Below are 14,457 nucleotides of genomic sequence, written 5' to 3'. Positions count from 1 at the left end.
CTCTGTCTTTTATTGTTCTTATCTTGAGGGAAAATATCATCTTTGTTGAGAATAAGAGAGACTTAAGAACATTTCCCCGGCTCTGGGCTTCCCCCTCCACACATGCACACACCTTTATTAGGGTGATAACAAACTAGCCTATGGTCAGCATGAACATAATGTTCATATTTCAAACTTGAATTTTCTAATTTATTTCTACTTATTGACAGTACCACACTTCCATATTCCATGACCACATTTTTAGAACAACTGACCAAAAAGAAGATAAGTCCTTAAACTAATAGCTAATAGTTTAAGTATGGATTTCTTCAAGTATGGATTTTTTCAAGTAGGATTATTATGTGTATCTTGAATAAAGAAAAATTATCTATGTAAAAAATGTGAACTAGTAATCAGTTACTTTTTGGAGTACAAATACTATATTTCTATTGAAATTAGTTTACATGTACTTACCTTAGTAGAAGAAAGTCAGATTTTGTTGTTTTAAAATTGTTTTCTTTGGTATATGGTTATTTTTGTTTTGCCTAGGAATTCAGGTTTTAACTTTAAAAAAAAAAAAAAAACTAAGTCATGGGAAAGTAAAAAGAAAAACATAATAAATATCACTGCTTCTATCACTCAGATGTTAGGCTGTTGTCATTTTGGCATGTTGCTTTCAGTAATTATTAAAATAAAACATATGGTTAAGCCCTTTGGTCCACTTATTGTCCTATTCTCATGTGAGAGGCAACTACTAACATGAGTTTGATTTTTTTTTCCCTTTCTATTAAAAAAAATACATATGTATATCTGTTAAAAATATGAGTATTATTTTAAATATACAGCTTGAACAGCTGTGAATCCTGACCCCCATGCCGTCCACCATCTGCGTTTAACTTTTGATGCCCCCCAAAACTTGACTACTAATAACTTACAATTGATCAGACAGAAGCCTCACCAATAATATCAGCAGTCGATTAGCATATATTTTGTATATTATATGTAATATGTACCATGTCCTTACAATACAGTAAACTAGAGAAGACAAAATATTATTAAGGAAACCTGGGGCACCTAAGTGGCTCAGCCTGTTAAGCATTTGTCTTTGGCTTAGGTAGTAATCCCAGGGTCTTGAGATGGAGCCCTGCTTCTCCCTCTCCCTCTGCCCACCCCCTCGTGCTCTCTCTTTCTCTCTGCTCTCTCTCTCAAATAAGAAAATCAAATCTTTCTTTTTCTTTTAAGATTTTATTTATTTGACAGAGAGAGAGAAGTGAGAGAGGGAACAGAGCTGGAGGAGTGGGAGAGGGAGAAGCAGACTTCCCACTGAGCAGGGAGCCTGATGCGGGGCTCGATTCCAAGACCCTGAGATCATGCCCTGAGTTGAAATCAAGAGTCCTATGCTTAACTGACTGAGCCACCCAGGTGCCCTAAATCTTAAGGGGAAAAAAAAAAAAAAAAAAAAAGGAAAGAAAAGAAAAAGAAAGAAAGAGAGAAAGAAAAGAAAATCCTAATGAAGAGAAAATACACTACAGTACTGGACTGTATTTATTGGGAAAAAAAATCCACATACAAGTGGACCCGTACCGTTCAAACCCATGTGGTTCAAGGGTCAACTATGTGTTCAAAGGTATATGGCATAGCTTTTTCATGTTATTTTTTCGCTAAAATTCGTTACCATGGTCTACTCATTGACATAAAGATCCACCTCTGCCCTTTTAACTGTTTTAGAATATTTCATCATATGAGGAGAAAACACTTTATTGACCCATTCCTTTACTGATGGACATTGATAAGTGCCTTTCTTCGTGGTTTCTCTAGTATTCCATTAATCCTGAGGTTTGAATAACATTTTCATAATAATCAAGCAGTAGCACTTAGCAAACCACTCTTGAACATTGTCTACTGGAGATGTTTTCTTTTTCTTTTTCCTTTTTTTTTTTTTTAATTATCCCTTAAATCTAGCAAAATGGCAAATAATTCCAGATATGATTTTTAACATAAAATGTAATTTGTTCAAAATTTACATTAATCTTTCTCATAACTAGTCACTTGCATTTTGTCTTCCTGTCATCCTGAAGAATGAAAATGTAATTTCCCAGAGGCTTTAAGAATTGGGGGAGTATTAAATGTAACTGAAATTAAGTGATTAATAATTTACTTTTGGGTCATGAATCAACTTCGCGGGATGCTTAGGACCATTTGCAACCCCGGGAGCACTGGCAGTAACAATGCACTTTTTAAGACAAGAGCTCTCAAAGGTTGGCTGCCCAACCTAATTAAAACTCAGTCTTCTGATACCAAATTTATTTCTTCTTTGGACTGAATTTCCTCAGATCTTCTTGACAGGAAAATGTCACTTTGCCTGACAGCTGATAGACAGGTTATGTAGCACCATAATTGGAGAGAAAAGGATAGCTTAAAGCTACTCGATTTAATGGCTATGTGTATGGCTTTTTCTCTCTTTCTTTTCCTTTTTTTTTTTTTCCTAAGGTTTCTATGACAGACACAAAAGGCCTTAGCAAATAGGCCTAGTGCCATTTTTCCCCTGCTTCTTCCCAGGGTAATTATCTTACTCCATCAATAGTGCTGTCAGAAATTGGGCACATAATTCAGCATTTAAATGAACAAGCAATGTAATATTTCCTGTCTCCCAGTGGAATGCTTTGCAGTTCACATTCTTCTCTGTCACTTGCTCACTCTTGATGTATGTCCCACAGCCAGTCCTTGAGCATCCTCTCCCTTGTGTTTCATTGCAGATGTTGGCTCCGACTTGACACCTACTTCATTTGGAGCTTTATAGGACCAGCGACCTTGATAATAATGGTAAGGACTCCTCATTAACTATGTATTTCCCAGGTCAAGAACTAAAACTTCCACGATGCTTGCACTGACTTTGCTTGATTTACATAGATTATTTTGGGGGAAATCATCTACTTACCTGACCTTCTATAACTCAAGCAGTTAGACACTCAGTATTGTCTACTTTGATATTATAAAATACTTAATCAAAAGTGTTGGAGAGGAAAAGAGCCTAACCTCACATAAGCTACTTGGTTTTGTAGGTTTTTGAACAGCAATGACTTCAAGTTTCACAACGATATATTTCCTTTCTTTTTCATTTGGATAATTTGAGTTATGAATGGAATTGGAAATTGGAAATGCAGTCCTATACCTTACTATTCCTTCTAGTTTTGTTTTTTATAAACATCTCAAAAACTTTAAAATCCAAAAGAATTTCACTTGAGAATGGCAAAAATGGTTAAGCAAGCATTCTGGAATCATACTTTCCTCTGAATTTTTAGATGCATAATGTCTTGATTTCACATATGAATTCCTTATCCTAATTTAGATTCTATGTTTAGTATTATTATTTATGTACTCATGATTTTACAATACAAAATTGTTCTCCATTTTTTTTTAAATTAAATGGCTTCTTGATTTTGAATAAAATATGGATTTACAATTCACTATCTGAAATCCCTTGAAGCAGGTATATTTTTTAGAATTCAGAAAGTTTTCAGACTTTAGGAAAGTAACATGGTACATGTATTGCATATTATACAATATTCCCTGTAGAGAATAAGCAGTTGCCCAAAATCAAACACATCTACCAATACTCACAGTAGGGACTAGGCAGGACTCTGAAACCAAACACAGTAATAATTCAACAGAAAAAAAAAAATTGGAAAAGTAGGAGCAAGCAGAATAAAGACAGAAGAGTCTTATGTCAGTACAAATCAGGTTTTCCCATCAAATGGGGTTAGTTAAGGTTAGGCTTTTTGGCCCCTCAATGAATTTTTTAAAACTTTCACTTTTCAGACTTTTGGAATTAGATAAAGGATTGTAGAACTTTATTATTGAGGAGGGCTTATAATTGGATTTTCCTAGTCTCCACCAATCATAAATTTTGGAACATATAAACAAGCCAGGTCACAAGTGCAATTGAATATGTGGTTTTCTATACAGTTTACACATACGTGATATATGGAATTCACACTGGACCTTTTTGTTTTAAGTCCTGTGCCCTCTCTGCTTCCAGTGACAAGACAGTATCACTGAAGGTTTCCTGGATTTTAATCCTAGTTTGTTGTAGCATTAGAATTAACCACTATTGTATAATCCTTTTGATCTAGCTATTCAAAACCATACTGATTTAGTATTTATGATTTGTAACATAGCATTTCAATACATATCACTGAACAACAAATTAGGGGCCATGTTCAGATGGTAGAGATAGTAACACACCTGTATATATTTTTTTAAACACACACTTGGCTTTGAGTTGCTTTACGATTTCCACAGCATCATGCCAACTGCTGCTGATTTTGTATTTGTATGTATTTTGGCATAATAGTGCTTTGTAACTCATTGGTATCCCAATTCCTTACAGTGGCTTTTTGCCTTCACTAAAATACCAGGCAATCATCTATGATCAAGTTCCTTTTTAAGTATAGTGAGAGCTAATTTCCCAGAACAACTCATCCGTATGGAGAATAGACTTCCTTTTTTTCTTATATTCCGGTTATGCTACATGATCGTACTTTTTACATTCCAGCTTAATGTCATCTTCCTTGGGATTGCTCTATATAAAATGTTCCATCATACTGCCATTCTGAAACCTGAATCGGGCTGCCTTGATAATATCAAGTAAGTGATTTTTCTTTTTGTTTCCTTTAGCCAGCCTAACTTTGGTGCTCTAAATCATCCTGACTTTTAATTCTACTGAAATCTTGTGACAAAATGAAGAGGATCAATGTGTTGTCTTTGCTGAATAAGATCATTTATTGACTGTTTAGATGACTTGATCTGCCTGAAAATCAGTATAATGAAGCTGTGTCTTCAAAAAAACTTTTTTCCCCTAAACTCTGATGTGCAACATGTTAAGTTTTTAATGTACACTTCACGTATTTTGTCCTGAAAGCAAATACATAGTTTCTGTATCTGGGCAGACTGTTGTTTCTTGGAGCAATAACCATATCTGTTCCCAACGCTCCATCCCCCCCCATGCCAGGAGCATTGTGAAGAGAGACAGATAGTGGCATCTGCAAGTACTAAAAGGGAGATTTTCCACCACAGGAGAGGAACCCCGAGATTATTGATCTAGGCATTTGTAGAGAAGCTCGCATCTAGCTGCTCTCCTCTCCTTCTGAGAGAGGAAGAGAAAACACAACTCCCTGTTGAAAAATCCTATGGTATATATATATATATATATATATATATATATATATATGGCTCCAGGCTTTAGCCCCCTTTGAAATGTTAACGTTTCCCTCCTGGGAGGTAAATCACTCCCAAAGTCTCTCACTATCTATTCAGCCATCTTTCAATTTCCAAGTTTGTCCTTTAACCCAAATTCTGTTTTTCTATGCTCAGAAAGCCCTGGCCATGCACAGATACGAAAATATTCACATTCCTTTCCACACTAGTGGCACTTTTGTATATACACAAAAAGAAGCTAATTTACATTTTCTGAAAAGGAAAATAGTTCCTCAGTATAACCAAAGATTTTATCGTGTTCCTTCAGAGGCTGTGACATTTGAGAAAGATAGTCCTGTGGAGATGTACATTAGTCACTAATATATTATATATTAAATTGTAATTTGTATATAATTTGCCTATACTATGTATTAATTTGGTTAAATGTTTTTATTTAAATGAATGTACTTTCAGAAGTTTCATGAGGTCACCTGTGACTTTTGAACATTCTTCCTGAACTACGTCAGATAACAGCTATGTCACCCATTTTCCATCTTTCTACATGTAGCTCCTGACAGAGTTCCTTGCCGATAGTAGGCCCTTAATGAATGTTTATAAAATAAAACAATACAATTAAAGACTTTAGTGACAAAAGTGTACTGAAACGAAGTAGTTAATTTTGTTGAAGGAATCATCTGTCTAACTTAATTGAAAAGGATAGCTAAGAAATTAGAAAAAATAATGTAATGGAGCAAACTAAGAATTATCTACTATGAGTAGTAGTAGACTTCTGTAGTTGTCGATGTTACTCAGTTGAGGTGATAGTCCTTATTTTGTTGAATTATGTATAATTAGACTGCCCTTCTAGTATTAGTTATTTGGACTATCTTTTCCAGATGAAACTGAATTTGGATAAATAAATAAATAAATAGGCATATAAAATATATTTTGCCTAAAAGTTATCATACTTTTACTCCCTTTTGATGTAAATTACATCTTTATACCTATTGTTTTATAGTATAAAGCAAAATGCAAGTAATACTTTATTACCATTTGTGCTGTTTTTAAAGTACTATCGGAAGTAAACACTTTGATATTTAATAACAGCTTTTATAATATTAAAAATCAGGGGGAAAAAGTTCTTGTACTAGTACAGTCACACATCTTGAAAGATCAGTTCGTTCTGTATTTATTCATATATATTTCTTTAAGTGGAATGGTTCGAATTTTTATTGTTATTGTTTAAAAAAACAAACACATAAGAAGCAATAGTTACATGTAATGACATTGATGGCATTAAGCTTTACATTACAAAGTAAAGTAAAGCCTTTGAGAATATCTTGATTTAAATTCTGTCCAAACTGCTTTATAGTTTATTTAGCTTTTGGGAAGTTTATGTAAACTTGCTGAGCCTTTCTGTCCCCTTTAAAATGGGTACAATTATGGGGCACCTGGCTGGCTCAGTCAGTAGAATGTGACTCTTGACCTCAGAGTTGTGAGTTCAGGCCCCACACTGGGCGCAGAGCTTACTTAAAAATAAATAAATGTATTAACTGTTCTTAAAAAATAACAATGAAATAAAATGGGTATAATAATGAAATACCCAACCATCAAATAAGTAAAGGAATATATACAGCCTTTGATGATTTTTTTTTTTAAGAGAAATTAAGTAGTTGTTGGAAAGGGTGGTTTTGAAATGAAAGAAACATGAATACAGACATGCTAGTGAGGAAGAACCAGTGATAGAGAGATTAGAAGCACAGGAAAGGGAATGGTTGTTGTAACTGTGAACTCAGGAATTGTAGGGTGGAGATCGTAGAGATCCAGAACTGTGGTCAACCATTCCACTCTATTAAATTACATGAAGGAGACTTTTCTACCAAGGTAAGAGAAGCTCGGTAGGAGGACTCTTTTCCACTGAGACTTGGTGAAATAAATAGTAAGTGTGATGTAGATTATGTTGGAGGAACCAGGGCAGGGCGGTAAATTGAGGAATTTCTGCCTGCTGTCCTTTGTGAAGTAGGAAAGGTGGTCATCTGCAGGATATAGGGACATGTTGAAGAGTGAAAATAAGAAAGAAATCTCAAGGGAAATATTCCTTAAAACTTCCTAGAAGCTGAAGGACATTTCATTTTATGGAAAACATATTAACTATTTAGGAAGTACTTGTAAAGAAATCAGCAGGGCTTAATTGGTGAGGAAAGAAGAATTTAAGAAAGATAATAATGATTTTGAATATTAGGGAAAACACACAAAATCCGGCATCCTTTTTATCTAAAAAAATAAGGATCTTTTTATATGTATTTTTAAATGTTACGGGTGGTGTGAGAGTATTTATTTGAAGACACAAGCATCATTTATCTGGAAAATCTTTTTTTAGTACATGGGAAAGGGCATAAAAGTTAATGTTTTCCTGTTTTTGTTTTTTCCATTTTTGTAAAATGCTGAATAAAATGGGCCACCTTGTTCAGTTTATTGAGGAAAAAGCCCAGCATGCAAGGACTTTTGGAAGTCAATGTCTTTCTAAAACAATTCATTCTCTCATTTATCAAATATTTACTGCCTCTATGATACAGGTTCTTTCACACAAAGATCTCTCCTTTCTCTAAAATGTGTTTCCTTCTCCCCATATTCATTGCCACCATTTTTTTAAGCCACCATCAACTTCTGCAGAAACACTGCAGTGGTCTTGTAACGTCTTTCCTCATTATTGATTCTTGCCCCTACCTCCATCAGCTAGAGTGAGCTCTTAAACCACGTAAATCCCATCGAGCAACTCCCTTGGGTAAAATTCTTCAGTGGCTTCCTGTTACTCTCACATACAAGTTCAGATCTTCTACCCCACCCTACTAACCCTTCCAGGCCTAGTTGCTGTTTCTTTCCTTGGCCTCTTGTCAAGTCAGTTGCCCCTCTGGCCATTCTAGATGGGCTCACTTGCTTCAGTTTTTTTCTTTCCTGTTTCTCTACTGACTTTGTTTTCCCAAACACTGTGCCTGGCTGGCTCCCAATTTACCCTAATCAATTTAATTATTATTTTAAAGATAATTTAATTATGTTTTAATTCAAAATTTGCTTCATGATTATTAAAATAAACACATTGTGTGTGTGTGTGTGTGTGTGTGTGTGTGTGTGTGTGTTAGTTTAGAACTTTCATTTTTCTGGCTCATTACTATATTAATGATATACTCCAGAACAAATAATAATAGAGTGAATTAGTATAGGTAACATGATTACCAAGGAAATGAGGTATGCCATTCTCAGATTCCCAAAAACGTAATTAAATTTTAAAAGTACAATTCTGTTTGCTCTATCCTTACTTGTCTTCGTCTCTTTTTCATCAAAATACATAATTTTATGTGGAAAAAAAAGTAATTCCACTCATTTAAATTTTCTGGTTGGGTTTCTGATGAGTTGAAATTAGAGCTTACAGTCATCATAACAAAAATTGAAACTAATTTTAAATATATGCATATATGGATTAATAGGAATAAAGCAGTTATTGAATCAACTTATATTATTGCTGAGGTATTATGACATGCAAAACTTTAATTCTTGAGGTGCATTGAGAGCACTCTTGACTTACTTTCACCATGAAAGTATACTACTGCTTGCACAGTTATCAACTATTTCTTCTATTACTGGTTTAATAGCATCACAGGTACTTAAAAGAGTGAAAAGTTATGGTATAGGCTTTTAGGGCTAAGAAAGAAAATTGACGCCTATATGGAGAGACAGGAAGTCTGCTTAGGCTTCCCTTCCCTGTGTCTCTCCTTTAGCTCCTTTCCCATGCACAGAATTCTGCATCTGAACTTCTGCTTTTGGCTTAGACATGTTTTCTGACTTCTGGTCTCTCCTTTTAACTTCAGTTTGGCACGAGGATGGGATGGCAAACGTATTGTCAGGTGGTTTAAAGAAAGAGTTTCACTTTGCTTCATTCTGCCCAGTGCTCTAATTGCTAAGAGAAGGCGTAGCAGTAGAGAGGAGTGATGATTTCCGTTCCAGACACTTGGGTTTGAATTTCTGTTCCATCTAATAATTGTTACATTACCTTGTAAGTTTCATGATGGCTCTCAGTCTGTCTCCGCAGAATTGGGGATAATTGTATCTACTTTGTAGAGTTTTGAGATAATTAAATATATGTGCAATACATACATCATAAAATTTGTGCCCATAGAGGATGATTTGATTATTTTGAGCTACTATGTGAAAATACACTGCTGCCTTTAGTTCTTTGTGCTTCCCATGGTGAAATTTGCTCAATCTCCTATCAAAATCCCATTAGAATTTGACTGGCTTTGTTTACCATGGGGTGTTGTTAAGAATATATATATATGTATATTTTTAAGTATATAATATATATATGTATATGTAAATATATACATATTTAAGCCAAGCTTATTCTGTTATGAAAGAATTGGCTCTAGGAGGGAAATGCTCATTTAATTAATAAGTAACAAATTGTGTAGTTAGTTCTGAAGAAAAGAAAAAGAAGTCTGCTTAGTGAGTTTGGACACCTGCCATACATAAAGAAATCTAAAAAAGTTTAGGGATGAATAGAAAAATGCTGTACTTTACCAATATCCACAATAACTTACTCTGTTCTTAAAGGTAACTTTTATTTTGAGAACTGTTTCTAGATATTGGTAGAAACAAGTCAAAATTACGATCAGTTAGTTTGATGTTACCTTATTACATTACTAGTATTACATTATTTATGGATTAAAGGTGGTAAGGTTCTGAAGATTGAAAGCAGAAGACCAAATTGAAATAAACTTGGAAAAATGCAGCAATATCACAAGAATATTTTAACCTTTAATTTTTGTCCTTTATATTAGTATATTAAGATGGATATATATCTGTATATGTAGCTCGGGAGAAAGGGCACAAGCAGGAGAGAACCTCCTTTTCAAATGGTATCATCTTTATACTCTAGTCAGAGCCGTATCTTATAAAGAGTTTGAACCTTTATGAGAATAGTTAATCTAGTTCTGAGTTGTACATAGTAAAAATATTGATCCACTTCAAAGTTTCTGGATGAGTTTTTAGGAAAATATACTTTCTCATTTTTCTCAAAATATTAGCTGGCACTATAAAAATTTTGAAATATTGATTTAAGTTTTTTAAATAGAAGGTCAATATAGGACAATAGTCCATGCAGACTTAAAAAAGAATAGCTTATATCTCCAAGCATTTGATTTCACTCATAGTTTACCTTTCACCACCAAAACTACTAAGTTCGAATTTAAATTTTACACATTTCTAATTATATTAAATATTTAGTGATGTTGTATTTAAAAACTGTCACCTCTCTTGTAAAAAGAATACTGGGTCAACATATTATACTGAAGATATGTTTTACTAAATCTTTATCTGATAAACTTCTTAATGCTCATATATACCAGAAACACTCTAGCAGTAGAAAGAGTAGAGCTAGTAACTGAAATAAAATAAAATAATGTTTGAGAAAAAAGAAATTTTTTAAAGATTTTATTTATTTGACAGAGAGATAGAGACCACAAGTAGGCAGAGCAGCAGGCAGAGAGAGAGGGGAAAGCTGGCTCCCAGCTGAGCAGAGAGCCTGATGCGGGGCTTGATCCCAGGGCCCTGAGACCATGACCTGAGCCGAAGGCAGAGGCTTAACCCACTGAGCCACCCAGGCGCCCCATGTTTGAGACGTTTTTGAAAGGAATGTCATCTGTCTGTTATTTCATTTTTCCGTCTTCCTCTGTTTCCCTGGTCTATAGTTAAAGATCACTGGAAATGTACAGTGACATTATCATAAATCATCCAGGTGTATTTGAAGACTAAACAATGCTGTTTGTAGTTCTGTGTGATGCTATAAGATCACTAGATTTGCTTCAGACAATTTAAGGAAGCAGGTAGTAGGTAGTTCCTTACTGATTGACTTAATTTTAACAGTAAAAGCATTTAACAGTTACTTATTTGGAAAATTAATCTCAGCCACGGATTCACAACGATGTGCATTCTGCAAATGTTGTTGCCAGTCTCGTTGTATCATGCATTTTAGGCTATACTCTGAAGTTTTCTGAAATGTAAAAATGTTGGCCCTTTTTTTTCAAAGGTTTTTCATTAAAATGCATTTAAATCCCCATATGATTTTCCAGGAGCCGGGAGTTTTATGCATCACTGTATTCGGCATAGTTTATACACTGGGAGCTGACATTTGAGAAAAATAGTTTGAAGCATGACTGTTATAGGCGCACTGGAACTGTTCTGCATTATACCTTGAGATTAAATAATAGTTTCACTTTTCCCTGGTATAATTAGTTTTATATCAAATTTAGGAGAGTCCATTGCAGTACAGTCTTAAGGATGAGAAAGCCTTGAAAGACTATCTAAGGGAAAAATAATTCTTCTTGATAATAAAAACATAAAAATTAAGGGAAAAATAATTCTTCTTGATAATAAAAACATAAAAATTAACAGCTCCTTTGTTTTTTATGTATGACTCGGATTCACATTTACTTTATATCCAATGTGTAATGTGCAGTCAGACTTTGAGAAAGCTTGGTAAGTGGAATTTATTTTTTTTATGAAACCAACATTTCTGAGTCACTAGACTCATTCTTCCCTAAAAATGCTTAAGTGCAGGTTTTCAAGAGTGGTAGAAATCTGAGAACAATTATAAGTAAATATTTATGTTCCATATTATTCACATATTTAATTTTTAATATATGAACTTTGATTTGACCAATATGGTGGCCTAAATCAAGACACAAGAGACAAAAAATCCAGAGGTATGTGGTTCCAGAGTTGGTTCAGTAGCTCCATGATATCCCCAAAGACTTAAGTTCCATTTGTGCCTTTCACAAACAGCTGCCCCTTGGCCACTCCTTGAACCTAGGAGTGTGGCACTAGCTATAATCACAGGAAAGTCAATTAAAGGTAGATTATAGTTGAAGTCCATGATGCTGGGTAAAATAAAAAGATCGAGAGTAAAAACATACAACAAGAAGACCAGTGGCTGTAACCCTGGGTTGCTTGAACTTTTAGATGTCTTGGAAATGCAGAACCTACAAAATAGATTTAGAAAGAGCAGACAGTGAGATGGGAAGAAGGGTAGAGATCCTGGAAACTAGGTGAATCAAGCCTTTCAGTTTAGATGGGAGCTTAAACTTGACCACTGGGTTTTGTTTTATTGATTGGTTAATTTAAGGATGACAGAGATTATAACCTCTTCTTTTTAATCTGGTAAGATTAGAAAAGTAGTTGATGCTGGCAAGAGGGGAAGATTGGGTGTTTTCTACATTTGAGTAGGCAAGGGAGTTTGGGATCTAGTATGCAAGTGAAGGTTGGTCTTATGTAAGAAGAGGTATGCAGGGGCGCCTGGGTGGCTCAGCCATTAAGTGTCTGCCTTTCACTCAGGTCATGATGCCAGGGTCCTGGAATCAAGCCCTACATTGAGCCCCGCATGGGGCTCCCTGCTCAGGGGGAAGCCTGCTTCTTCCTCTCCCACTCCCCCTGCTTGTGTTCCCTCTCTCTGTGTGTCTCTCTCTATCAAATAAATAAACAAAATCTTAAAAAAAAAAAAAGGAATATAGAAAAAATTTTTCCTTTATATGATGAAATTATGACTGAGTCTGTCAATGTATTGACCAGCAGATGTTTTCTTTTAAAGTAATGGGATAAATTATCATGACTCATAAGTAGTGAGTATTCATTGTGGTTAGAAGCACTCATCTACCTGGAAAGAAAGTTATATAACTTTGAAAAATATAACATTATTATAAGATTATTTGAATCCTCCACTTCCCCCTTTATATATTAATATGAAGATTAATATATGATTATATATTTTATTTATTTATATTTACAAATATATACTTTATACATTGATGTATTAATATATAATTAATATAAGTATTTATATATATATACTAGTTATAAACTTAATATTCTATTTTTAAAATCTGTCCATACCTACATGTATGTATAAGATTTACGGTATATATACTTTTTATAAAATGTAAATGTTCAAATACTTTATTAATAAGTTAGAATATTTCACATTTTATACATATTTAGTAAATTTTATGTGTAATTTCATGGATCTAAGAAGCAAAATAAATAAGTTATATAGTTTAGAGAAGAATTAATCATCAATAAAAATTACCTAAGCAACAAAATTCTTTTTCCTCTAAGTAATATCAAGGTGTGCATTTTGATAGCTTAGAAACAATCCTCTCTTTAGCTATTTCTTCCTGGAAATAAAATACAAAGCTATATATCATAAAATTTATTAAGCATACTTTATAGGAGAGCTGCGTGCTAATTTACCTCCTGGGATATAAGATGAACATTCTTATTTCTCAGAAATAACTCATTATGTATGCAGGAAAAAAGACTAAATTGAAATATACTAAAAAATGAATAATGGTCACCTTTTAGTGGCAAAATTATGTATAATTGAAAATGTTCTTTTTTGTGCACTCGTATGTTATTTTCAGACAGCACTTCTGACACAAGTTACATGTTTTTTCCACACTCCCACCCATTCTCCAACACCAACTAAATGCCTAGCAATTAAATTCAATTTTGACACTAAGTCGTCTAGTTGGAATAAACTCTACAGTTTAAGGGCTCAGTTTCATAACCCTGCTTCCCACTCAGATGCCAACCGCAAGTGGGTTGCCCAGGCCACCCACAATTTTATCCGGTTGACTACAAATTCAGGGGTTCCTACAACGACCCCTCAAATTCCGGGATTCACCAGAACAATTCACAGAACTCAGGGAAGTGCTTTCCTTAAAGTTGTAGCTTTCCTATAAAGGAAACAACTTGGGGAAAACCAAATGGCTGTAGTGCAGAGCTTCCATGGCTTCTCTGAATTCTACCCTCTGCCCTTCAAAGGGTTCACCAGCCCAGAAGCTCCTTGAACGGCAGCATCCGTGAGGGTTTTAGGGGAGGTTTCATTTCAGAAGTGTGATTGATTAAATCATTGCCCAATAGTGATAGAACTCAATATGTGGGCCCCTACCCCTTAGTGGGGGTGGACTTGTAGGTGAGAGTAGGGATAAAGGTTCCAACCCTGTAATCATGGCTTTTTCTCCAGACTTCTCCATTCTGCTCACCATCTCCCTTCCCTGTTCCCTCTACCTGCTGGCATCATTCATTAGCATCCCAAAGACGCTGATATCACTCAAGAGATTTGAAGGGTTTCCGAAACTTGGCCACAGGAACAAAGAAAAAATATTTGCTTTTTGTTATGCCACAGCAGTCTTTTGAGTTTTTGGAGTTAGTATGATGAATATTAAAGTACCT

General features: G+C 34.6%; 1 protein-coding gene across 12 annotated transcripts in view; it reads left to right on the top strand.

Annotated features, from left to right (window-relative positions):
* ADGRL3 (adhesion G protein-coupled receptor L3) overlaps nt 1–14,457 on the top strand; it is an 809,555-nt gene that overhangs the window by 734,120 nt on the left and 60,978 nt on the right. For all 12 annotated transcript variants that reach the window (XM_059160370.1, XM_059160378.1, XM_059160333.1 and 9 more), the window contains 2 exons: nt 2,736–2,802; nt 4,535–4,626. In XM_059160370.1, coding sequence (XP_059016353.1) covers nt 2,736–2,802; nt 4,535–4,626 — 159 coding nt within the window. The remainder of the gene's footprint in view (nt 1–2,735; nt 2,803–4,534; nt 4,627–14,457) is intronic.

This window comes from Mustela lutreola, chromosome 1 (genome assembly GCF_030435805.1).
Source record: "Mustela lutreola isolate mMusLut2 chromosome 1, mMusLut2.pri, whole genome shotgun sequence".
NCBI classification, from domain to species: Eukaryota; Metazoa; Chordata; class Mammalia; order Carnivora; family Mustelidae; genus Mustela; species Mustela lutreola.
The sequence above is the reverse complement of the archived record's forward strand: the minus strand, read 5'-3'. Positions and strand labels throughout refer to the sequence as shown.